The 25,286-nt window shown below is 44.0% G+C and overlaps 3 protein-coding genes and 1 pseudogene across 7 annotated transcripts; all 4 read left to right on the forward strand.

Annotated features, from left to right (window-relative positions):
- Nucleotides 1-506: 506 nt before the first annotated feature.
- LOC9272717 (zinc finger CCCH domain-containing protein 17-like) lies at nucleotides 507-4,112 on the forward strand (annotated as a pseudogene).
- Nucleotides 4,113-5,128: 1,016 nt separating this feature from the next.
- LOC136356355 (uncharacterized) lies at nucleotides 5,129-6,013 on the forward strand. Its single transcript, XM_066310119.1, has one exon. The coding sequence runs from the start codon at nucleotides 5,472-5,474 to the stop codon at nucleotides 5,829-5,831; it is 360 nt and encodes a 119-aa protein (XP_066166216.1). The 5' UTR covers nucleotides 5,129-5,471; the 3' UTR covers nucleotides 5,832-6,013.
- Nucleotides 6,014-13,834: 7,821 nt separating this feature from the next.
- LOC4336724 (SPX domain-containing membrane protein OsI_17046) lies at nucleotides 13,835-20,432 on the forward strand. 5 transcript variants are annotated; one of them, XM_015778103.3, is made up of 13 exons: nucleotides 13,849-14,087; nucleotides 14,206-14,347; nucleotides 14,616-14,687; nucleotides 16,221-16,294; nucleotides 16,581-16,701; nucleotides 16,862-17,173; nucleotides 17,271-17,375; nucleotides 17,477-17,931; nucleotides 18,146-18,447; nucleotides 18,619-18,797; nucleotides 19,286-19,476; nucleotides 19,625-19,758; nucleotides 19,905-20,288. In XM_015778103.3, the coding sequence occupies exons 4-13, from the start codon at nucleotides 16,242-16,244 to the stop codon at nucleotides 20,141-20,143; spliced, it is 2,091 nt and encodes a 696-aa protein (XP_015633589.1). In that variant the 5' UTR covers nucleotides 13,849-14,087; nucleotides 14,206-14,347; nucleotides 14,616-14,687; nucleotides 16,221-16,241; the 3' UTR covers nucleotides 20,144-20,288. The 5 variants fall into 5 exon arrangements, with proteins under 5 accessions (XP_015633588.1, XP_015633589.1, NP_001406747.1 ...); XM_066309181.1 differs by having other exon boundaries at nucleotides 13,936-14,087; nucleotides 14,413-14,687; XM_015778102.3 differs by lacking the exon at nucleotides 14,616-14,687 and having other exon boundaries at nucleotides 13,835-14,087.
- A 1,185-nt stretch (nucleotides 20,433-21,617) lies between these two features.
- On the forward strand, nucleotides 21,618-24,030 carry LOC4336725 (protein HOTHEAD). The gene is made up of 4 exons (XM_015779707.2): nucleotides 21,618-22,416; nucleotides 22,515-22,924; nucleotides 23,024-23,589; nucleotides 23,766-24,030. The coding sequence occupies exons 1-4, from the start codon at nucleotides 21,684-21,686 to the stop codon at nucleotides 23,830-23,832; spliced, it is 1,776 nt and encodes a 591-aa protein (XP_015635193.1). The 5' UTR covers nucleotides 21,618-21,683; the 3' UTR covers nucleotides 23,833-24,030.
- The last annotated feature ends 1,256 nt before the right edge of the window (nucleotides 24,031-25,286 follow it).

Consider the following 25,286-nt stretch of genomic DNA (forward strand, 5'->3'; position numbering starts at 1 on the left):
TGTGGAATATGTATGGGGGAGGGTGTTATGATATAACCTAAATTTTAGAAAATTCGTTCTGAAATTTTCGAACCCTACATGTGAGTTGTCACTGCCAACGAAGAAAACTAGATTTTGAAGTGGCTAGAAGGTGACAATGGATTCAATGGGACGGGGGGTTGGCGGAGTTTGGTGAGCCTAGCGAACAACGGTAGGCATATGGTGGCATAACTAGCCAATTGATGGGGAAAAGAAAATGTATGTGGAGAGCTCCATAGAGTTTCAAATTAAGGACTTGTTTTTTCAAAATTGCTGAATAGCTAAATGGTTTTGTGATCATTATTCAAATATACAAACAAATAAATCAACTACAACACTACAACAGAGTTGAAAATGAATTAAAATAGTTTTTTAAGAAATTCACAGATAAAGCGTGTAAATTAAATTGTTCCAACTAATTTTATTTACAGATGTTCTATTAGAAAAAAAAATCCAAATAACCCCACGATTCCCACGAGCCCCACGCCGCCGTCTCCTATCGCCGGCGCCGCATCGACCGAAACCAACCGATCCTGCTAGCCTCCACGCATGGGCTTAGAGGACGACGAGGGCGGCCGCCACGGCCGCAGGCGCGTGCGCGACCGCCTCGGCCCGACCTCGCCTGCCTCTTCGTCCGCCGGCGAGGTCTGCATCCACTGGCGTGCCGGGCAATGCATGCAGCCGGTTCCCCTGCCGCTACCTCCACAGCGAACTCCCCGAGGCGCCTCCCGAGCGACTGCGACCAAGCCATAGACCCAGCGCGGCCGCTTGCGGCGGCGGCGGCGGCGGCAACTGCGTGGTGTCCAGTACCCGCGAGAAGCCCTGCAAGTTCTTCCTCTCCGGTGATTGCAGGTACGGCGACGAATGCCGCTGCTACCTCCACGCCGGCTCCATCAACGACGGGTTCTCGCTGCTCACCCCGCTCCGCGGACACCAGAAGGTACATCCACCTCCTTGCCGGCTTGCCCTCCAACCCCGATCCGCGGATTTTTTTTTTCAAATTCGGTTTGTTAAAGTGCTTGTAGGCTGTGACTGCGATTGTATTGCCATCAGGAACGCATTTGCTGTTCTCTAGCAGCAAGGACGGAACGGTGCGCGTCTCGGATTATCAAACGGAGCAGGTAGCAGCTCTGGCACGATTGAAATTGAATCCTGTGCAAGTATGCGTGCCCGTCGCAGTTGTGGAACTGATTTTAATCTCGTCTTGTGCATACGCTCTGTGTTAGTGTGCAGGAGCCATTGCTATTTGTTGGAATTCCTGATGCTGTGAAGGTGAAAATTATACTTCACACTTATAGTGATTCACTGTGTATGAGTGTTTGATTGGTTCAGGTTTTTACAGATCTGGGATACAGGAGCTGAGATGAGCCTAAGTGAGCCAACTGGCGAGTACATGCACTGGCGGTTGGCAATGGGATGCTCTTCGCTGCAATGCAACTATACAAGTAAATTATCTTCATGTCGATGCACCATATGAGGCTATTATTCTTTATACACCATAAAAGTCCAATGCTGTGCTGTATGTGCAGGATGGAGATATTTTAGCGTGGAGATATTGTGCAGAAAAAGACTCTTTTGAGCTTGCTTCTTCTCTTGTGGGGCATCACCGCATCAGGGTCCTGTTGTTTCATTAGCTATAGGAACAATGATGCTTTACTCTGGTTCAATGGATCACACTATTAGAGAAAAAAAAATCCTTGTAACCCTATGCCCTATTTATTTGTATTCATTTTTAGATAATATGCGTGGTACTTCTATTAACATTTAGATGATGGTTAGTATAAAAATGCAATGTCCAATTCTAAATTTCTGTTGGGTATTTGCTCTCACTGTTTTGTTGGCAATGAAAACATGACAGGCCTGGGACTTGGCAAAATTGCAATGGACTCACCCTTTCTGGTCATACAGGAGCTATAATGCCCTTGCTCTGCTGGGATCAATTTCTATTATCTTGTTCTCTGGATCAAACAATCAAGGTTAGTCTTTCATTTAATCATCATCACATTCAGTAATCACTATGCTGTCAAATCATGTCTTCATAATGCACGTGAACTTCAAATCATGTCTTTGTTAGGTCTGGGCTGCTATGGAAAGTTGGAAACTGGAAGCCTGGCAGTAACATATACACATAACGAAGATCATGTATGGCACCACACTCTCATTGATGCACACCAATAAATTCTTGAATGCCAATTGCTTAAGCAGCTTTATTTGTGGTGACAGGGGGACTATATAGCTAACCACATTTTAAGATGCTTTCACCTATTTCTCTGATTTTGCTAGTATGTTTCCCCTGATTATGGTGTCCTTATTATTATTATTATTGGGCAGAGATGATTCTGAATCCCTGAATATTTTGTATTTTTGTGCGGCGCATGAATAATTTGTGTTTTGTAGTGGAGCTAGACTCATTTGATGTCATCTTTTCAAATGCATTGCAATAACATGGCAAGTACCTTCTATGAAAATTCTGTTACTTAAGAAGAAAAACATAGTGTTTTATCTCTATATGTTTATTATGGTTTCTGAAGGAGGGGATGAGAATTACAAGGTTGTGTTTTTAATACAATACTAGATTCAATCTAGAGAGGCGGGATCTAGAAAATTAGAAATGTAACTGAACAGTGATGGTTGCTTTGATTTTTTTTTTGGTGCAATAATAAAATTAAACCTTGCTGATTTCTACTTTTCATGGGTGTATAGCAAGTTAGCAGTTACCCCATTAATGTTCTTAGTCTACAGAGAAAAATGTTTGTTTTCTTGATAACTATAACTGGACCATAAGCATTTTTAACATAGTTGTAGCTCTCATCATACCATACATTTACCATTTTGTTCACCTGTTCCTGTTTTTTTTTCTTGCTGATGGAACAATGGTTCTCATTTCATGTGTAGGGTGCACTTGCTCTTGCTGGTATGCAAGATGCACAATTAAACCCTATTCTGCTATGGTCAACGAATTACAACATAGTCCACCTCTATGAGCTCCCATCGTAAGCAAGATAATGTAGTTTTAAGAATTACTCGTATTTAATAAAGTATGGCACCATGCTTATCCTAATACTTTTTTAATCTATTTTATAGGTTTGCTGAGAGAGGTAAAATATCCTTTGAAGCGGAAGTTGGAGCAGTGAAAAATGGTCCTGGTGGATTAATATTTACTAGCGATGAAATTGTCAAACTAAAGTTGTGGAAATGGACAGCTGAACGAACTTCTGGAGTCTCAAACTGATGGGCTTGTGTATTTAGAATGGAGGAACAGGTCAGAAAAGCCGTTTTCCTGAACAGAGAGACCTTTGGCAGCCAATTTGCTCTGGCAATCTCTCGCATTCCTTATTCAGTAGTTGAAGAATATACAAGCACAGGCTTGGAAGAATTGTTTGCTGATGTTGGAACTTGGAAGAAACAGGTAAGGTACTGTACCTCGTATTTATACATAGAGATCTTGGTAATCCCAATGCCCATACTGTTTTTGTTGGGCTGGAAATGGATTTCCATCCTGAAAGGTTTTCAGATCATCGCGTACCATAGCCATAATGCATGCTCGTCTGAGATGATTTTCGATCCATTTATTCAGTGCTGTTAGGTGTTGGTTGTCTCTTCATGTGTTTGCAGAATTAGATTTCCACGGCAATTCTGTACAATTCCTCATCACTGGAAATAAGATAGATGGAACAAGTTACGGTCGTATTCTTTAGTCAGGTTGGTGATACATCATTATCTCGTGGACTGGAAACTGTCGGAACAAAACATACATTAGCTCAAGTTCAGGAAAACGGCCTTTCTGACCTCTTCCTCCATTTTAAAATCACAGGGTCCCCTTGGAAGGTTTGTTCGGTAAGAATGTAAGCCTGGTTTAGCTGGAGGAAAAACAAGCTTTTTTTTAGAGGAAAAACAAGCATTTGAACCAACAACAAATGTATGATTATCAAGCCATGACCTTGCGGCCAATTCAAGGTCTGTTGCAACCGATCATACTTTTTCGTTGTGCACTCCTATCTATCGATTCATATAATGAGCAAACAATGAACTGTCATCCTCACATGTTTCAACGCAGAAATGATGAGAAACAATACGGAGCACTATGGCTTTAATTTTTTTCTTTTTGAGAAATTAGGTCAGCAGACTGGAACCTGTACATCTGATCATCTGAACAAGAAGGTTGCAGTTTGTTCAAACTTAGGTATGGAGATAAATAGAAATGAACTGGGATACACTCATCTACTCCTAGCTAGCCGCCTGCCACTTGATGTGGGTGCCTATCTGGAGCGTACGTGTAACGGTGTAAGTAGCAAGAGATTTGTTGGGAATCACTTCACCGCACACATCCCTCTCAGGGAATCCTCCGCTGACCGGCGGCCACGTGAAAACAAACGCCGGGAAAGAAAGAGCAAGGCAACCATGCCCGTTTCCACCCTAGTCACTGTCCTGCATATCACATACTCTGCCATACCTTCTTAGCGATCGGGTCACCAACTGCTGAAGTGACACATACATGGACGCTTCCGGTGCCGGGGATGAAAACAATTGGAAACTATCACAGAGAAAGCTTTAGAATTAGGCGGCATCGCTTAGGTGAACAGTTGCTGTGGCCCAAACGTGGACACGTCGGAGACGGTTTGGTCGACGGGTGTTTTCTTGTTATGCTTTGTTGGTTTGATGGGCTGAGACCAGATTATCGCCAATTCGCCATGGAAAACAGAAACAAGATTACACTAAGACGGACACTTGGTACCGTGTACATGCAACTGCCACACGGGAGAGGGTTAAGAAGTACTAAGAACCTACCAGATGGTACGGTGGTGGGTTCGGTCCCCTGCTCCTGCTACAAATCTAAGTACCACGGCGTACAAATGTTGTGGTATTCAGTCATACTTTGGAGTGAAGCAAAGAAAATAAATCTGCTAATTATTGTCTTTCATAGTGCTCCTGATCATAGCAATACCTAGAATCTGAGTCCTGCAATTCTTTTCCACTGCACAGATCGCTAGTACTTAACTACCATTCTTGATCAGTGCTTTGCTTAGTGACATCTAATAATGTTCTGCTTCTTCATTTACTAGTAGACCATAACTCTCGAGACACTCACCCTTGATGAAATGTCTTTCGATGTTAACAGTGGCATATATTGACCGGAAAGTGTTTGGTTATTAGCAGAAAGTTACATGTTCCGTACTAGAAAATTGGTCAGTCGGTCAGGACTAAAAATTGGTCTCCGTCACCATTGGCATGCCGTACTTAAGAACCTAACCGCCATTAAATCCACGATCCTTCCGTGTGGGCTCCCACGTTTAACCAAAACCGCCACAAAAGTCCGCCAAGCCGAACCCCTCCACGCCCGTGCAGTTCCACTCTTTTTTTTCTTTCTATAAAATCCCTCCCTTAAACCAAGCAACTTCCGCTGCGAACGCAAGTTAACCCAGAGAGTGCACGTCACGCGCGCGCATCCGTGCATGGCCTCCGCGGCAGCGACGGCGACGACGAGGACGAGCCTCCGGCGCGCGGAGCTGTGCGCGGCGGCCGCGTCGGCCGCGGACGCGGCGTCGTGGTGCTTCGCGGTGGCGCTCGTCGCGCTCGTGCTGCTGTGCGCGCTCCGCGCGGAGGCCGTGGAGGTCCACGGCCCGCGGCTGGGGGGCGCGGCGGCGCGGCCGTGCGAGGAGGTGTACGTCGTCGGGGAAGGCGAGACGCTGCACACCATCAGCGACAAGTGCGGGGACCCCTTCATCGTGGAGAGGAACCCGCACATACACGACCCCGACGACGTCTTCCCGGGCCTCGTCATCGCGCTCCGCCCTACCAAGAACAGCATTTAGCTTCGTGCATGGAAGTGCACGGGGTGAGCAAGAACTCCGAGTTTTCCGTCTTTTCATTTCTTCTCCTTTTTTTTTCTGTCTTTCTTTCTTGAATTCTTGAGAGGACAAGAAAGTGTAAGTTGTCCACCTGTATATAATACTTCCTCCGTTTCGAAATGTTTGACGCCGTTGACTTTTTAGCATATGTTTGACCATTCGTCTTATTCAAAAAATTTAAGTAATTATTAATTCTTTTCTTATCATTTAATTCATTGTTAAATATATTTTTATGTAGGCATATAATTTTACATATTTCACAAAAGTTTTTAAATAAGACGAAAGGTCAAACATGTGCTAAAAAGTCAACGGTGTTAAACATTTCGAAACGGAGAGAGTGAACACAAGAAAAGTATAGTTGAATAAGCCGGCTCTTGCTTCGCCTTTCATTTTGCTGTTTTGACTTTGTTGATGTGGTATATATGGTGGTATCTTATTCGTTGCGTGCTTAAGTTGCAACAAAGAAGAATCAATATATAGGAGAGATGATTAACTAGTTTGTACAAATAGTTTGGAGAATGATCATCAAGAGAAACTGAGAAAGGTGAACTGATAAGGAAAGAGCATGCAGAATTTAAGTGCATCCAGAGTCCAGACTATCCAGTGCTTCAATTACGGGTGGCGCTGAAATGTTTTTCGCGTGACCTCTCTCGGTCAGGTCATCACAAAGAAAAAGGCAGAATCAAAGCGCCGGAACTGCAGCTTATGTACCAACTCTGCAGTTAAGTAGCGACGATAAAGCAGGATTATCGACGGGTATTAGTCGTCCTACGAAGTGAACGTGGCGAATAGGTGGTCAGAGATTACGCCCATCTTTCGTGGAGTCGTCAGTTGGCGTGAGCAATTTTTGCGATTGGCAGTTGTTGCCACATACTTCAACCACGGAGTGTTTCCATGCGACGCAATTGATGAGCGTCTTCGTGCTAGTCTACCATGTGGCCGGAGGAATAGACTGATAAGAGCGCGTTGGGCGTTGGCCTGTGACCCCGAGTGGGCCGGGAGCCGACAAAAATTGGGCCTTTACCTTGGGTAGGCCAGGAGAGCCGATGGTAGCAATCAAATCTGGGATGTCAATTTGGACTTTTCCGCAATTATGGGCTTTCTGGGCGGGACAAATTGCCTGTGGGAAAAAGTACATCGAAGGTCCCTCAATTTAGCATAGAGGGCTTATTTGGTTTGGTACCTTACCAAAACCTAGGCAAGTTTTAACATTACCAAAGTTTTGGTAGAGTGACATAGTAAATTTGAGTGTTTGGATTGATGCCAATAAAGAGCTAGTTTGGTTTGTGACCTAAATTGGCCTTACCAATTTTCGTCAATGTTAAATTTTGATAAATTTTGGCATGACTAAATTTGGTAAGATAAAGTTGTGTTTGGATTAAAACCAAAATAGCCTAAGTTAACTATTGAAATGACCTATTTTCTTAGACATGCCAAAATTTAGCTTCAAACCAAATGGACACTAAGCACTATTGAAATTGTCAAATATTAGTAAGACTAATTTAGGCCTCAAACCAACCCAACCCAAAGTGCCAAATTTTGTGGGTTAGAATTGTTTGGATCGGTACCAACAAAGGGTTACCAAATATTTTGTGTTGTAGTTGCTCTGGTAGAGGGAACTAGTTTGGACTGAAACTTGCATGGCCGTGCATCTAGGCGCTCCCGGCTGGTGGCGCTACCAATGCCTCGCTACCAATTAAAGCTTGGTACTACCATTGATTAGGTCACAATCCAAATGCTTGATGTTTACTGTTCTATTGACCAAAGGGACCACCTATATATTTGTCGACAAATTTTCTTCTAAAAATTTGACAGATGTAATTACAGTACAATCGTAGTGTAATTACACTATAACTTATATGTAATTACACTGTAACTTGCATGTAACTACAGTGTAACTTATATGTAAGTTTTAGATAATCTTGAATCGTTAGATCTATTACAAGATTTGTTTTGGTGAGGAAGAAAACAAACCATAGCACATACATATATGAAAGAATTTGTTCCCACGACCTCCATTTTACCGAAATAACATGTTACGGAGAGATTTTTGAAAGTTACATATAATTTACACTATAGTTACTGTGTAATTACATGCAAGTTACAGTATAATTACACTACGATTGTAGTGTAATTATATCTGTCAAATTTTTGGGAAAAAATTTGTCAACAAATATATAGCAAAATCGGTGACGAAAATATTGGTATGGCTAGTTTTGGTAGCAAACCAAAATGGCCCCGAGTTACAAAACATCCACAAAACCACAAAATCGGGTATCCGGTGCACTTAACTAATCAAAACCGGTAACAATAGATCCTTCAGTGATTTTGACCCCAGTTTTGACCTATGTGGCGGCTAAGTCAGCGTGGGACCCACGTGTCAGGGTTATCCACGTCAGCCTCCTCTCCCTCTTTCCCCTCTTATATCCGTCCTCATCTCTCTCTCTATCTATCTATCTCACTTATCTGCAAGCTGGCCGGGCGCGAGGCGAGAGAGGAGGCTGTAGTGGGGAAGCACGACGGAGAGGACAAAAATGTGTGCGGGACGAAGAGGCTGGGCGCGGTGCGGCGGGCGTGGCCGGCGGAGACGCGGGGAGGCCGGCGAGCACCTCCCAAGTACAAATCCGGTGTCGACGTCAGCTTGGCGGTGGCGCTGAGGCGGGAGGAACGCAGCGAGGACAGTGACACCATGAGAGCGCTCAAGGACCGGTGCCACGACGGCGGGGAGGCCCGCATCGGCGTCAACTTGGCGGTGGCGGTGAGGCGGGAGGAACGTGTCGGCGTCAGCGCCGGGAGCCGAAGCGGCAGGAGGCAGGGACAAGTGCGACAACGGTGGCTCGCCAGGACCAAGTGTCACCGTCGCTGTCGCTTGGAGCTAGAGGGGCGGGCGGCTCACGGGGGCTCGACTTGGACGACAGTGGCATTGTCGAGCAGGCGGTGCAGCGGCGTCGGCGGGCGAGCGCGGCTGTGGAGAGGCGATGGCGGGTGAGCAGCGGTTCCGGACGCGGGCGGAGCGGCAGTGGCGGTGGGCTGCTCTCGACGCGCCGCCTTGTGCCGACGCTCCTCCTGCTCGCGCATGCCGAGGTGGCCTCCGACCAGGCGTGGCGCCACGACTACCCCAAGCTGTCGTCGTCCCCCAACGTCGGTGAACCTTGCAGAGCCCCTCCCGTCACTCGCGTCATCTCGCCAAGAGCGGTCTTGACATCTCACCCGCCGCCGCTGCGTCGCCCCTTCTCCGATGTCTGTCGTCGTTGCCGCCGTGTCCCCCTCCCCCGGTGCTACCACCATCGCCCGCGTCGCCGTGTTTCCCTGCTGCAGCCGCCGCAGGCCACCGTCGCGGCCCGCCACCCTCCTCTCTCCCGCCTCGCCTACCGGTCTCTGCACCCGCTGCTTTGCCTCACCCAGAAAGAAAGAAGAGGAGAAAGAGAGAGGGTGATGATGTGGATCACCCTGACATGTGGGTTCCACGCTGACTCAGCCGTCACGTAGGCCAAAATCGAGGTCAAAACCACTGAAGGATCTATTCTGAACGGTTTAGATTAGTTAAGTGACGCCGAATATTTGGTTTTGCTGTTTCTGTGTACTTTTTCCATTGCCTGTGCGCGGCAGAAGTGGACCAGCCGAAATTAGATCATTACGATTTGTAGTGATCCAATACGGGCTATCAATTTGGACTGTAAATTCCGGGTGACATGGGCTCTTCTTTGAGGCCTAAATTCGGGGGTTGCTATCTCGCGCGTGCAAGCCGGTGCCCCCCTCGACGTGTTTTTTTCACTATTTTAATCTTCGCCGCACATGTTTTTAAATTTGAGTTAAAAGTTTTAAAATCTTGATTTGAAAATTTTGAAAATTTTCAGTTGAAAGTTTTAAAATTTGACATGAAGAGTTGAAAGTTACTAAAATTTGACTTAAGAAATTAAATTACTTTGAAAGTTTTTAAATTTTAACTTGAAATTTCGAATTTCGAGTTGAAACTCTTCAAATTTTTACTTGAAAGTTTCAATTTTTTATATGGCTTTTAATTTTTCAATAGAAAGTTTTAATTTTTCTTTTTGAGTTTCAATTTAACGGTAGATTTTTTTTGAACCAGTTAGAAAAAGAAAAACTTACCTTAATTAGAGTCATTATCCAAACTAACATAGTTAGTTACCTAGAAGTGCACGAGTTTCCTGGGAGAAAAAAAAGTCGTATCACTTCTTCCTGCTTTTAAGCTTAATAGGATTAATAGGGGAGCTAACGAAGTTGCTCATTGCCTTAGCCAGTTGGCTAGGCGCCCGAAGCAATCTTCGGTGTGGCGTATGTGTGCGCCTGAGTGTGTTAAGGAGAGTTTAGCCAAAGACTGTATCCCTCCTAATCTTTAATTAATAAAGCTCCCCGTTTTTCCTCGCAAAAAAAAAAAGTCGTATCACATATGTTTAGAAAACCGAGTACCTGTGACATACTGACATGGTTTGCCGGCGCGGAACTGGAATCTCGCCCAAATTCGGTGTATGCCGGTTTAGATTTTAACTTTTTCCTTCAAACTTCTAAATTTTTTGTCACATCGAACTTTCCTACACACACAAATTTTTAACTTTTCCGTTACATGGTTTCAATTTCTTCAAATTTCTAATTTTGACGTGGATTTAAACACAGCCTCCATCTCGATAAGGGCCACGAGGACCGGCGGAAAATTGATCTTTAGCGATCCAATCTAAGCTATCGTTTGGACCATAACTCAACTTATTTGCAAAATTGGCCTTTTGTGCGGCCCAAATGTGCAAGCTGCTATATCTCGGCAAAATATGCAGTGAAAACCTGAAAAGTACTGTTGAATTAAAAACATACGCCTAAGATTTATCAATTTTACCAAAAGTAAAAATAAAATATTTTAATCACGGTAAAACTTTTACCCATGGTCGAATCTCTGAGTAAAAGTTTTACTCTGAATAACGTGGACAAATTTCAGGCGTTTATTTTTTTAATCCAATTGTAGTTTTTATGTTTTCACTTACATATATGGTGCGCTACATATTTTCCCCACTATCTCTAGTAGGAGAGAGGGGAGGCTAGAAGAAAAAGAAAGAGCCCCTCACATGTGGATACAATGGAGTTCATGTGGATCCCACGCTGACTCAGTTGGATTGACCGTAGTTAACATCAGTCAAAACCAGACACAAAATTATCCTAGGACCTCAGGTACCTAGGTATTGTAAGTTGAGGGACACGTTATATCGGATATTGGGGTTGACCGATAAGATTTAAACTCAACGTCAAGATGAAGGATTTAAAGTGAACTTATTTCTTCATGAGTTGCAAAAGCTAAATTGGGCCGTTCGTCCCCTGCATGGCCCATGAAAGTCGTCCGGCCACGTACGCCCTCGCGCTTGGCGGCTTTGCAGGACAGCAGGAGTGCAGCCTAGACGCGTATTTTTCCGGTAATAAGCGAAAACGGTTTGTTAGAGAATAAAAATAAATTTATAGATAAAACTTTTATATATGTGTTCTCAGTGACTCAAAGCCAATGCTGAAAAAAAAACTACGTTAAAAATATCTTAAAATCAATGTCAAAATTAAGTTTGAAAATTCAAATTTTGGCTTTTTATTTGGCTGAATAGTCCATCCGATAGGTTCTAATCAGCATCATCATTAGGATCAGTTACAATCTTCTTTATTCTCATTTTGCTCTTCAAGTTGATTGGGATACGTTTAATTTGAGAGTTTCAATTCCCGTTAACATTAAGCTGAATGAGGGCTTATTCAACCAAAAACTGTTTGTTGCTTCTCTCGGCACCTATCAAAATTGAGAGTGATGCACGAGAGGGAGAGATCCTTCATCCTTGCAACGCCTGGCATTCCACGATTGGAACCATTCGCGTAGCTGTCATAGAAAGATTCTACTGAATAGTTTGCATTTTACTGAAAATGAGATTACTTTGGGCTACTCCGAATTGCTAAATGAGATTTTGGGTTTTAGTGAGCTTATTTAACCCTTTTTTTTTCTTCTCTATGGTATACATCAAAGACGAATCTAGAACGAAAATTACTAGAGGTCCTACACATATCACAACATGTACAACACTTTAGTTCTAAGCTAGTACTACCTCCGTTTCACAATGTAAGTTATTTTAGCATTTCTCATATTCATATTGATGTTAATAAATCTAGATATGTGGAAAATGCTAGAATGACTTACATTGTGAAACGGGGGAAGTAATATGTTAATATATGCTAAAACAACTAACTATTAAAATTCTACCCGTGGTCCCGTTATCTGGGGTATAGCAAACGTAGTAACGCCTCTGGTAGTACCTATCAAAATTCAAAACTGACTGTGATGCATGGGAAAGGGAGAGATCCTTCATCCTTGGAACGCCTGGAATTTCACAATTGAAGCAGTCACATCCATATCACAGAAAATTTATGATTATTACGTGAATTTTACTGTGACGAGAATACTGTTGGATCATTTCTGTATTGTTTAATTAAAACAAGACTTTGGTAAAGTCACTTAAATTAAGCATCCCCTAAGTCGTGAATTCTTAGGGGGTTTCAACTTAACACACGCCTCTAATTTTGGCATGTGTAGATTTTTTTTGACATGACATAAAATATCGGTGCCAACCCATCAGTGATGGATCCATGCAGAATCTTTGGAGTCGGCCGACTCCACAGCTTTTTAAAAAACATCCGACCTTGATTTTTATGTACAAATAAAAAAAATTAGATAAATGATCTCACTTAAATACAAACTAATAGTTATCGACTCCACAAGGATTGGCTCCGCCCTTTAGTCCATTCTCTGATAATACCATAATAGATTAATAGTGATAGCCAAGTGGATGGACATATATATAAAAAAATTCCAGAATTCAGGAAATCCTCCTGGGAGAAGGGAGAAAATCTTACAGAACTCATGCTGAGGGGGCTCTCATACCTCCTAGCTAAATTTTTTGAACTTCTTTTTCATAAAAATAGATAGGCAACAAATGCCTTATTAGCGGGACAGAATGACAGATAACAACAATAATTAGCAGGCCCATCAAGCACGTGGGGTAGAAAAATGTGCCGGAGCAATTGTCGAATTTAGACTTTGATGATTACCGTCACCAGATCCGCGCCCAGCCAAAACACCATTATTACGTCAAGAAGCTGTCTCTTTGGTAGTACAACAAATTGGAACAAACATGAATTGTTTCATACTTTCATTCATCCTCATTATGTTGTTCTTTCCAGTATAGGAATTAGAACCTGTGTTGGAATCTGGATCTAAGCCGAATTCCTCGTTAGCCTGATTACTCGGACCGGACCTGATTACTAAGAGAGCCGAAGCATGATTGTCCCTTCATGTTCAAGTTTTGGCCTTCGTGCAGTAGCTCCCTGTCAAATTCCAATATGGCAATACGAGATGCCCCGGGCTCACGCTAGCTAGCAGCACACTATACTGTCACTTGTCAGATCCAGTAGACCACATGGATTGTGCGGACCTGCGGTGCTTGGAGCGTTCACTGTGCAGTGCGTGGTGGAGAATTCGGGGAAAAAAAGGTGAAAACCGGTTGCGATTTTGAGAGTTCATGGAAACAAAGGTGAAAATACGGACGCGGACGCTCTGAAAAAGGCAGGGCATCCACAGTTGGAATCCTCCACGTCCGCGGACATGACACGCGAGCGCGACACCTCGCAGAGCAAGTTCAATAGTATAGCCAACTATTCGTGTCCGCGAGCACGACACCTCGCAGCCATAAGAGCAAGTTCAATAGTATAGCCACTATTAGCTCCAATTCATCTATAGCCAATTTAATAGCTCATTCATACAATAGTTACATACTGCACTATTAATACCTAGTCCCACCTGTCATAGACACACTGTGTCTTAAAATCCGTGCTACAGCTGGGTACAAATCTCCTTAAAATTTATAGCCCACTGCTCTTCTCTCTCATGATTTATCTTTTTAAAATATGTTTACAGCAAGCCTGCTATTGTACCTGCAGGCCAATTTGTTTTGCCGTCTCCGCGAAACATTTTAGATCACACCGGTAGCTCCCTCCCTCCAAACCCCTCCCTCAGCTTCCCTTCCCATCTGCCCGTCTTCTTCTTCTTCCTCCTCCTCCTGCCCTACCCGCGGCCGCGCGATATAAATACATCACCCTCCCCATCCGCCTCTCCGCCAGCAAACCAGCACAGCCGTACGCCGCCGGCAACTGCGTTCGCGCGAGCGCCTGTCCGCGTTGTACATATTTGTGAGTAATCCGTCACCTCTGTACGCAGCACGCACATGCCGCCGCCAAAGCGCAGATGATTCCAGTCTTTCCCTACTTTTGAATCTGTGCCTGATGAATCTGCGTCGTCGTGCTGTAGCACTAGCGAGTGTTTCCCTTGCGACGTAGAGTTTGCTGATGTTCATCTAATTAGCCCGGAGGACTCGGGAATCAGAATTCACCGTGGTGTCAGGGAGAAAAAGTGGATCGAACTTCGGATCACCTGGTACCATTTGTTTACGGTATGTTCCTTGTTTCTTTCTGCGTGCCTTAGTTCGAGGAGTAAAAGTCGCGGTTTGTTATATAGATTATTACCGGGAAGTGTTCGCTGAAATTTGGATTTGCAATTATCTTCATTCTTCGGTTCGTGCGGTGTGATCTAAAATGTTTTGCGGTTCTGCTTCTCTGTGTGGCTCCTGTTACATTGTTCTCCCTTCGGCGGTTTGGCCGTCCCATACATGATACAACATGGGAATTGTGGGTAATGTTACCGTGCGCAAATCTTCAAAGAAACTAATGCCAAACGAAGGCGAGGTCTGAGGGGTTCCAACTTCCAGTTTATAGCTGCATGTTGTCCTAAAGGTGCTTATTTTCACCAAGTGCTTATTTTTTGTTAGTAATCAAGCACGATAATGACTTGTTTATTTTCTGGAAATAAGAAGGGGCGAAGTTAATTTGTTGGTCAGGATTTGGTGGATATCTGTGGATCCTTCTTTATTTCAACATTGACCATTTCCCATCACGCTAGCTGACTTTATTTTTTTTAAGAAGGGTAAATAAAAAAAATCACGCTAGCTGACTAGTTGTACTTTTCTCGTCCAAACAAACTTGTAGAAGGAAGAGAATATTTTTTACCTTTTCACCTCAAATTAAACAGCCATACAACTTGCAAGATATATACTCCCTCAGGTCATAAATATGTGATGTTTAGGATAATATTTGGTCTATTACTTACTTCCGAAATGCATATAGTTTAATAACAAGAAAAATTATATGCATAGAGTGGCCTAGAAAAGTTACAATAGCATGAACTTATTGGATTTTATAGACTTACTCTAATATAAAATTGATGGTCAAAATTTTAATGGTCTGATCAAATCTTGTTTTAAACGTAAAATATTTTTTATTGGAGGAAGTAGTTTTTAGGAATCTGTAAGATAATGAACAAGGGAAAGAACTTTCAAGACAATTAGTTCTTTTTCTGGCAAAGTGAAAGAGAAGTTGTTGAAGTACTCTAGCCATATGATTGATTACGTGTCCTAAGTAACAAGGAGCTCCTCTAACAAAAGGGGACCATATGCTGCCACGTCACTGTCAGTTTTGTGTTATGTACCTGGCTTATCAACTTAGAGCCAATCGCTAACACTTTATGAACAATCATTCAGTACTGATGTTGATCTGCATATTTTAACTACTGTGATTTTTTTTAATCTCCGATTGATCTGTCTCTACTTGTGACTGTAAAGTTCTGTCCAGCTGTCTTTTGTTAATAATAACTTGCTTTTTGCTATGCTCTCTTACGACGAATATTCAGCACGTTTTATGTTTGCTCGACTTCTATAGTTAGACACTTTTTAAATATCACGCGTTCAGACTAAATAGTGATACCCTTCTCTGTTTTTCTTCTTGAGAGGATATTCAAAAACTTCCAGTGGCTGCCTTAATCATTTCTCTACAGTGTACTTTATCAGTAAAATCCTTACGGCACATGTACTGTCTTCATTTCATCTTCTGTTCTCATTGATATTAACTGTTAGAGGTTACTCGTTGAGGATCAATCAACTCTGTCCATCTGCCGTACGTGATGAACGACGGAAAAAAAAACAAAGGCAAGGATGGGTTGGATACGAAACATTGGATTGCTGTTTTGTTTGATCACAAATGCTAAACAGTGTCCGCGTGCTGAAAATTGACTAAAGTTAACTTGCTTCGCTACCTTTCCTTTAGAATAGTTATCCATTTGGTAGTAGCAAATATCTGAATAAGTTAATTACTCAAAAAGTAAACATAAAGATAGCTGTAGACATGTTTTTTTTGCTGAAATAATAGCTTGGTGCAAATGTGTGCTTTTGTTGATCTTTCTACATCTAATCATTTATATATGTTCGGTTTTAGATACAGGTATTGAACGACAAGATGGTTAATTTTGGAAAGAAGTTGATGGCTGATCAAGTAGAAGAATGGAAAGGGTATGCTTTTGGTACTTATTTTTTATGAACAAAATAATTTTCTTCATTGATTACACACTACTATGTAAAAAAAATTATATGCCTTCCTATTATGATACCTAAAAATGAAACAGAAGTTGAGTACCCATCAAACTATTACGTCAATCTATAATGATTTTTTTAATGAACTATGATGAAATTTGAAGGTTATGATGTGGACTCCATAAGCAATTTTCACAAGCCAGTTCCTCCATATTAACAAATTTCCTGCAGAAATCTTATGATTTCCTCATCTTGATATTACTAGATACTATATTAACTACAAATTGATGAAGAAAATGTTGAAGCAATACGTTCAGCAGACCCAACTTGGTGGAAAAGATCGAGAGCAAGTACTTAAAGAGTTCTCAAGAATTCTTGATGAACAGGTATATATGCAAACATTTCTTTTTTTAATTAATTATAAAGATATATTATTGGATCAACTTGTTTATTTCATCTATTGTTGGTTTAATAAAGAACTCGTGTTTCTTAAAATGGTATCATTGTTTTGATTAGCTAAAATTCATACTTGCTGTTTCACTTCAGATTGAAAGGATTGTACTTTTTCTGCTACAACAACAAGGCCACCTTGCTAATAGGATTGAGGAATTGGGAGAACAGCGTGCTGCTCTTCTAGAACAGCATGATATATCCCAAGTTTTTCAACTACGAGAGGCTTATAGAGAAGTTGGGCGAGATCTTATAAAGCTTCTCCGTTTTGTTGATATGAATGCTACTGGTATAAGGAAGATTCTAAAGAAATTCGATAAGCGCTTTGGCTATAGGTTTACAGACTATTATGTCACCACTCGTGCAAACCATCCTTATTCTCAGCTTCAACAAGTCTTTAAGCAAGTGGTAATTTTTCTGGCATTTTACATGATTAGGGACACTTGATTTTCTTCTGTCTCTCACAGCTAACCAGCATTCCTTTTGTCCACTTCTACCAATGCAGGGGATTGTAGCTGTTGTAGGAGCTTTATCGCGCAACCTTGCATATCTGCAAGATCATGAAGGAAGTGTTTTGTCCATCTATGATCATCCATCAGTTACCTTAAAGGTTTTATGTCTTGACTGTTACATTATCTGAATTTGGAACTAGTTTTCTACATATCTTTTGCATGATGTAAGAGTGTAATGTGACTATTTTCTGATATTCAGGACCCTATCATAGACCAAGTAAATCATGCGGTACAAAAACTTACACATGCGACGAGTTTTCTGCAATTCTTAGGTCAACATGCACTTATCATCCAAGAGGACGTGCAAAGTGGGTCGGAGGATCTTGTCGATGATCAAAGTTACCATTTCATGTCTTTGATACTCAACCTAGTGAACACCTTTCTTTACATGGTGAACACATATATCATTGTGCCAACTGCTGATGACTACGCTGTAAGCCTTGGAGCTGCAGCGACAGTTTGTGGCGTAATCATCGGATCAATGGCAGTTGCTCAAGTGTTCTCCTCAGTTTATTTCAGTGCATGGTCAAATAGGTCATACTTCAGACCTCTTGTATTCAGTAGCATCATGTTATTCGCTGGGAATCTGCTATATGCATTAGCATATGACCTGAATTCTCTGACAGTTCTCCTGATTGGCCGGCTACTATGCGGGTACGTAGAATTTATTTTTCTATTTGTTTTAAACCCTATTACTCAGTACCTCTTGCTAATGAATTGTAATCATGTTGAGGTAGGACTACAATTTAGTATGGTAAATATTGCTGGCTCTTAATATTTACCACCAACCCTGTTTGTCTTCTTCTCGATTATTCATCAGTATTTCTGGATTGAAATTTACTGATCATAATACAATACTCATATGCAGGTTAGGCTCTGCAAGAGCTGTGAACCGTCGATATATCAGCGATTGTGTGCCTCTCAAAATCAGGCTACAGGCCTCTGCAGGATTCGTCAGTGCTAGTGCTCTTGGCATGGCATGTGGCCCTGCTCTTGCTGGTTTACTCCAGACAAGATTTAAGATATACTCACTCACTTTTGATCAGAGCACGTTGCCTGGGTGGGTCATGTGCATTGCTTGGCTTGTTTACTTGCTGTGGCTGTGGATATCATTCAAAGAGCCGGGACACTTTGCTAAGAGTTCAGACACGGCACAGCCTGCTGAATCTGGTAAGTTCTCAACCCACAGGAAGAGTGACTAGCAAATATATTCCTTCCGAAAACTAAACACAACATGATTCTGTTGATTTGGAAGTGCAAATGTTGCCTGTAAAGAATTTTTTTTTATCAGCATCAGGATTTTTGTTTTCTAATATAGAGTTATTTTTTGATTAAAAATAGGCCATCAAGTCAATGCTAATCTGGAGGAAGGTCTAGCGCAACCATTGCTTACAGGCTCAGAAGAGGGACAAGACCAAAATGCTGAGGATAATGACGATAACGAAGAGGAGTCTAAAAATTCTCACGGGCCAGCAACTTCAATCAGTTCAGCATACAAATTGTTGACACCATCTGTGAAGGTTTCCTCCTTTCCCCTCGTCAACTTCTTTTCTTTTATTCCAGATCAACGTTGCAGCATACACGAAAAACAAGTTCACAAACTAATCAAGTTGGGTTCTTATAACTATAAATGAACTGCAGAACATAAAATGAAGAGAAGTATCTCGGTGTTAGCATCTTACTGTCCACAACAATAATAGCTATGCTGCGGTTGTATTTACACTTCCAAAAATACAATTTCAAGAAAAAAAAAGTTCTTCATTAGCATTACTTCGATTGCTTTTTTTCAAGCTATTGGTTAGCTTTATAATATATTTAATTAAGCCCTATAAGCAATAAATCGTCTGTCATTTCATCTCTTTCAAACTAGGCCTAATACTGACACATGAGTGCTCCGCACTGTCAAGATTACTCTCAACTCTCATGTTAAGTTTATTTTTTATCCGTTGGATGCATCATCTTTCTATGTTTTGTTTTGCAATACATTACATGGACGCTCATTTCTCAGGTCCAGCTATTGATATACTTTATGCTCAAGTACGCTATGGAAATCTTGCTCTCTGAATCAAGTGTCATCACCACATACTATTTTAACTGGTCTACAAGCGCTGTGGCTATCTTTTTAGCGATTCTTGGGTGTACTGTTCTCCCTGTCAACGCCATTGTTGGAAGCTACATTACAAATTTATTCGAGGACAGGTAATTTTTATGCTCGTTAAGTGCACTTTGTATCCCTCGCCCAAAAAAAGGATTTTGAAGGTCTAAATAAAGTCCATTCAAAATGATTTCATGAAAGCATGTAATTAAGGGTATTGTTAACGGCTGCTTTGTACATGGTATTTTGCAGGCAAATTTTGGTGGCATCTGAAATCATGGTCCTCATTGGTATAATCATGAGCTTCCGTTACACCCCTCACTACTCCGTTCCGCAGTACGTCTTGTCCGCTCTCATCACATTTGTGTTTGCTGAGGTCCTCGAAGGTATGTAAACGCAACCACCTCAAAATGATCGTTCATCACACAGCCCTTCAGCAGCATGACATCTGACGGCACAAAGCGAGATCTGAATCAAGCAAACGCATGCTGTTGCTTTAACCACTGTTTTCCATTTCTGACGAACATTGCAGGAGTGAACCTGTCGTTGCTTTCACGAGTAATGTCGTCGAGGCTCGCGCGAGGAACCTACAACGGCGGCCTCCTGTCGACAGAGGCCGGGACGCTGGCCCGTGTAGTTGCAGACGCGACGATTACCGCGGCGGGTTATCTAGGCCCGGACCTCCTGCTCAACATCACTCTGCTGCCACCTCTTGTCATCTGCATAGCCTCCCTCGTTGCAACATTCTGCACATACAACACCCTGTACTAAGGAAGTTGCCTCTCTCTGCACACTGTAGAGCCGGTTAAACTTTATTCATGCTCACATTGGGTTGTATTTTACATGTATCTGCATGCGGTAGCATTCTTTGTTTGTACAAGTCCTTAAACAGTTCAATAAAATGTTCTTCTGTAAATCCTACAGATGTTTTCTCGATGCATGTTTACAGTCCTTATGCATTTTACATATGTATTCATTTTTCCTATATCTGTAAAAAAAATTTCTTGATCTGTACCAATATTATGAGTTATGAGGTTGAAAAGACACATGCACCATGGACAACATTTTGCGTGAAGGATTGCCGTTCTTTTCTATTGAATTTGATGCATCGATTGTGACCGCCCAATAACTCTAGTGCCAACTGCGGGGGCATGACCGTGTCCGGGTTCAACAAAGGGCATGTGTAGTTGGTGAAATAAAATTTTTTGGGTGTCACATCGGACGTTTAATCGGATGTCGAAAGGTGTTTTCGGACACAAATAAAAAAAATAATTTCATTACTCGCCTGGAAACCGCGAGACGAATCTTTTAAGTCTAATTAATCCATCATTAGTACATGTAGGTTACCGTAGCACTTATGGCTAATCATAGCTTAATTAGACTCAAAAGATTTGTCTCGCGATTTACATGCAAACTGTACAATTAGTTTTTCTTTTTATTTATATTTAATACTTCATATATGTGGCCATAGATTTGATGTGATATTTTTTGGAAACTAAACATGGCCAAACTCTGCAGAACCGAGCTGTTTCAAGGATTGGGACAATCGTTTTTATATGGGCCGTGCCCCTGAATCTGCACCTGCAGACTCGCGCCTGACTAGGTCGCAATGCAACCAGAAAAGGGACGCTAGATCTGAAGCAAAGCGTCGGCCACGTTCGTTCGACGCAACGGAGGTGATCTCGGTGGTGGTTGTGGCGGTTAACTCCTTCTTACCCGTTCTTTCTCACGCTTGTGGCGTGCATTGTCAATCAGACGATCACCGTGGCTGCCCTGTGCTAGCGTGCTGTACTGTGGCATGTAAGATGTCACGCGTGAGCCTACCTGGTTGCGAGGCGATTTGCTCGAGCATGTCTTCAGTGCAGACGATGCTGAAACCGCTGTGTCGCCGAAGCTGAAAGAGAGTGACGCTTATCGGTCAAACGTCCTCCGGCAGACGTTGACCACATTTCTGGCTGAAAATCCAGTGTTCTTTTTGCTTCGCCTAATTTCGGCAATTAATATATGTGTTCTATGATTAAACAAAGTGTGCAAGGCGTGTCTAGTCAGTAGTCACTGGTGTGCAGTAAGCACGATCAACTTACTAACTGATGCTGCGAAAGAGAGCGTTTCAAACGTGAACTAGCATCAGCTGCAGCTGTCAAGCCCAACCCATGCAACAACCACTGCCCTCTCTCGTACTCTGCAGCAGCGTGACTATGCGCGCTATATAAAGGATCACATTATCTCATACTTGGTCACACAGAAAATTAAACCGTACTCTGATACTTCCCGTGTTACGCCTGTCACAGCTTACTTACATTGGTCGCCAATGGCGTCCGACATGGACACCACACGAGCGCTGGCCATCTTAGCGGCCACAAGCTTTGTTGCAATGCTAGCATGTGTACAGGCGGCAGGAGACGAGAGCTACACGTTCATGAAGGACGCGGTGCAGTCCCCGCAGGTGTCGTACTACGACTACATCATCGTGGGCGGCGGCACGGCCGGGTGCCCGCTCGCGGCGACGCTGTCGCAGCGCTTCCGCGTGCTCCTGCTTGAGCGCGGCGGCTCGCCGTACGACGACGAGCGGATCGGGAACATGACACGCTTCGCGGACACGCTGTCCGACACGTCCCCCTCGTCGCCCGCGCAGCGGTTCGTGTCCGAGGACGGCGTGATCAACTCGCGCCCGCGGGTGCTGGGCGGCGGCAGCTGCATCAACGCCGGGTTCTACACGCGCGCCAGCGACGAGTACGTGCGTGGACTCGGGTGGGACCTCGAGGCGACCACGGCGGCGTACCGGTGGGTGGAGGACGTGGTGGCGTTCCAGCCGGAGCTGGGTCCCTGGCAGTCGGCGCTGGAGAGAGGGTTGCTGGAGGCCGGGATCGCGCCGCAGAACGGCTTCACGTTCGACCACCTCGGCGGGACGAAGGTCGGCGGCTCGATCTTCGACGCCGAGGGGCGGCGCCACACGGCCGCCGACCTGCTCCGGTACGCCCGCACCGACGGCATCGACGTGCTGCTCCGAGCCAGAGTGGCCAAGATCCTGTTCAACGTCAGAGGTAAGGATAAGACGCGATTTTTTACTGCTCGGCAACACGTACGCGGGGCACCAAGAAACGCGACAAGAATTTACCCGAACTCTGTCTCTTTCCTCCAGCTGGAAGACGGCCAGTGGCGCACGGGGTGGTGTTCCACGATTCCGAGGGGCAGATGCACAGGGCTTACCTCAGCAACGGCCGTGGCAACGAGATCATCCTCTCGGCGGGCGCCATGGGCAGCCCGCAGTTGCTGATGCTCAGCGGCGTCGGCCCCGCCGACCACCTCCGCTCGTTCGGCATCACGCTCGTCCTCAACCAGCCGGCCGTCGGCCAGGGCATGTCCGACAACCCCATGAACGCCATCTACGTGCCGTCGCCTTCCCCGGTCGAGGTGTCGCTCATCCAGGTGGTCGGCATCACTGAGGTCGGGAGCTACATCGAGGGCGCCAGCGGCGCCAACTGGGGCGTCCGGCGCTCCGGCTCCGGCGGCGACAGACCGCACCGCAACTTCGGCATGTTCTCTCCACAGGTACTGTCCATACCACGCGGCCATGCATGCCCCTGAACTGAAACTCTCACGCCATTGCAAGTGATGATGTGAAGAGTAAGCACTCTTGTATTCTCGCAGACGGGGCAGCTGGCCACGGTGCCACCGAAGCAGCGGACGCCGGAGGCCATCGCGCGCGCGGCGGAGGCGATGAGCCAGCTCGACGACACGGCGTTCCGCGGCGGCTTCATCCTGGAGAAGATCCTCGGCCCGCTGTCCACGGGCCACCTCGAGCTGCGCAACCGCAACCCCGACGACAACCCGTCGGTGACGTTCAACTACTTCGCGCACCCGGAGGACCTCCGGCGCTGCGTGGCCGGCGTGTCGGTGATCGAGCGCGTCATCAGGTCCGAGGCCTTCGCCAACTTCACGTACCCGTACTTCTCCGTCGAGACGCTGCTCAATATGACGGCGGGGTTCCCCGTCAACCTCCGGCCACGGCACGACAACGACTCCACGTCGCTGGAGCAATTCTGCAAGGACACCGTCATGACCATCTGGCACTACCACGGCGGCTGCCAGGTGAACAGGGTCGTCGACGCCGAGTACCGCGTGATCGGCGTCGACGCGCTGCGCGTCATCGACGGCTCCACGTTCAACGCCTCGCCGGGAACCAATCCGCAGGCCACTGTCATGATGCTCGGCAGGTATGCTTCCTCCCTTTTGCTTCTTTGGCATCTTTACACGCACAGTATCAATGTATCGTCAGTATATTTAATTAGTCGTCCTAACCGTATTTATTCTTTCTCCAAGATTGCAGAGATCTTTAGGTCGAATCCTATCTGTCCTATTAAAACGATTGATCATGTCTGTTAATTGACAGGTACATGGGAGTCAAAATCCAAAACGAGAGGTTGGGAAATGAAGGATTAGGAAGGAGAAATCTGTAATTGAAGGCTTAAGTATTTGTAATGCACTATGTAATGGTTGAGTCATTGAATTTCCTGATTCTGATGCTAGTCATGAACTAGAATTTCGCTGGGATAACATGCACATATTATTGGAAGTGTGTGCTCTTAACTTCTTATGTACTACTCAAATTCAAATGAAATTATGTTCACTCAATAAGAAACCTTTGTTCAGTTGAAGCACGCGTGTCTACACGTTACTGCTTAGTCAAATATTCAAGTTTGCCATCTCTTCCAAGGTTGAAGAGAAGAAAGATCACAAGATTTAACTGCTGTGCAAAGTGCCAACAGCCAAAGAACTAAAGAAGGGTCTGGAATAGGAAAGAGAATCCTATAGTGCGGCGAGAGCTTTAGAGAGACATGAACCATAGAGGGAAAAAAGAGAAAGTGAGATGTTGGATGCCAATAGGATATCCATGGTTTAAAACCCTTTGAAAATCTAGCGAGCATATGCGCTCTACCTGCTTTGTTCCCTATAAATCTGGTGCTGCAGCAGAGAGGAAAGAGCAACAACCAACAAGGTCAAGAAGGGAAGGAAGAAGGGATCAAAGGGTGAAACATCTCAAATAAGCAGTCCAGTTTCAGGGCTCCTCTCTCTTGGCAGGGAGCATGTGAAGTCTTTTGTAGCTCACTCATTTTCAGCCCTCTGCCAAAGGAGAGTTGCCCTAAAACTGGACTCAGCTTAAGGCTAAGGAGTGTGAAGTGAGGATCATTTTCGGCTATGAGCTACTTGTTCATTCAGTCTCTTGCTGATTTGTTGAGGGAAGTGTCAAGTGACAACCTCTGTGCTTATGTATTTCGATGCTAGGTTCTTTCTAGTGATCTGGTCGGATTTCAGCTGTTCATCTGTGTTGATCCTTTGCTGAAATGTTCTGGTTTGTCGAGTGTTTTATATTCATGAACCAGGGCATCACCAGTTCGATCAGTGTGGAAAATATTCAGAGTTCAGATATACTTGAGCCTATGACATTTTAACTGATCTGAAATTTTGCAATGTAGCAGTAACTTGAATGTTAAGCAGTGAACTAGTATCTACCATGAGTTATGCCTTTGGAAAAAAAAATCATTTTTTGCAGGCTCAGACTATTTCAAGTTTCAGTTGGATTAGATACTGAAGAAACAACGAGAAGTTGCAGAACTAGTTTGTTTTCACGATACCATGCAAAATTAGATTTTATTTATTTACTTTTTAAAAGATTTAAAAAACATATTCTCATTTCAAAGTTTTATAGAAATATACTCCTCCCGTCCGACCATAGGGTGGGACAGATAGATCACCCTACGGTAGGACAATCTATGTGACATGGCACCCTGTGGGTTGCGCCGTGGTAATTTTGCAGGCTTCCTGAGGATAAATCGCCCTAGGTATGGCGATTTATCGTTGAGAAGGGGCCACCTACAAAATTGTTATGACGTGTCCCATGCATTATCAAACT

The sequence above is a fragment of the Oryza sativa genome, chromosome 4 (genome assembly GCF_034140825.1).
Source record: "Oryza sativa Japonica Group chromosome 4, ASM3414082v1".
Taxonomy (NCBI): Eukaryota; Viridiplantae; Streptophyta; class Magnoliopsida; order Poales; family Poaceae; genus Oryza; species Oryza sativa.

What these genes read in the sequence shown, in the direction of transcription:
- LOC136356355 (XM_066310119.1), top strand. Translation starts at nt 5,472, where the DNA reads ATGGCCTCCGCGGCAGCGACGGCGACGACGAGGACGAGCCTCCGGCGC.
- LOC4336724 (XM_015778102.3), top strand. Translation starts at nt 16,242, where the DNA reads ATGGTTAATTTTGGAAAGAAGTTGATGGCTGATCAAGTAGAAGAATGG. An exon ending in CAAGTAGAAGAATGGAAAGG is followed by an intron (nt 16,295 to 16,580) that starts GTATGCTTTTGG and finishes TGATATTACTAG; the next exon opens with ATACTATATTAACTACAAAT. An exon ending in AACAAGTCTTTAAGCAAGTG is followed by an intron (nt 17,174 to 17,270) that starts GTAATTTTTCTG and finishes CTACCAATGCAG; the next exon opens with GGGATTGTAGCTGTTGTAGG.
- LOC4336725 (XM_015779707.2), top strand. Translation starts at nt 21,684, where the DNA reads ATGGCGTCCGACATGGACACCACACGAGCGCTGGCCATCTTAGCGGCC. An exon ending in TCGGCATGTTCTCTCCACAG is followed by an intron (nt 22,925 to 23,023) that starts GTACTGTCCATA and finishes GTATTCTCGCAG; the next exon opens with ACGGGGCAGCTGGCCACGGT. An exon ending in ACTGTCATGATGCTCGGCAG is followed by an intron (nt 23,590 to 23,765) that starts GTATGCTTCCTC and finishes GTTAATTGACAG; the next exon opens with GTACATGGGAGTCAAAATCC.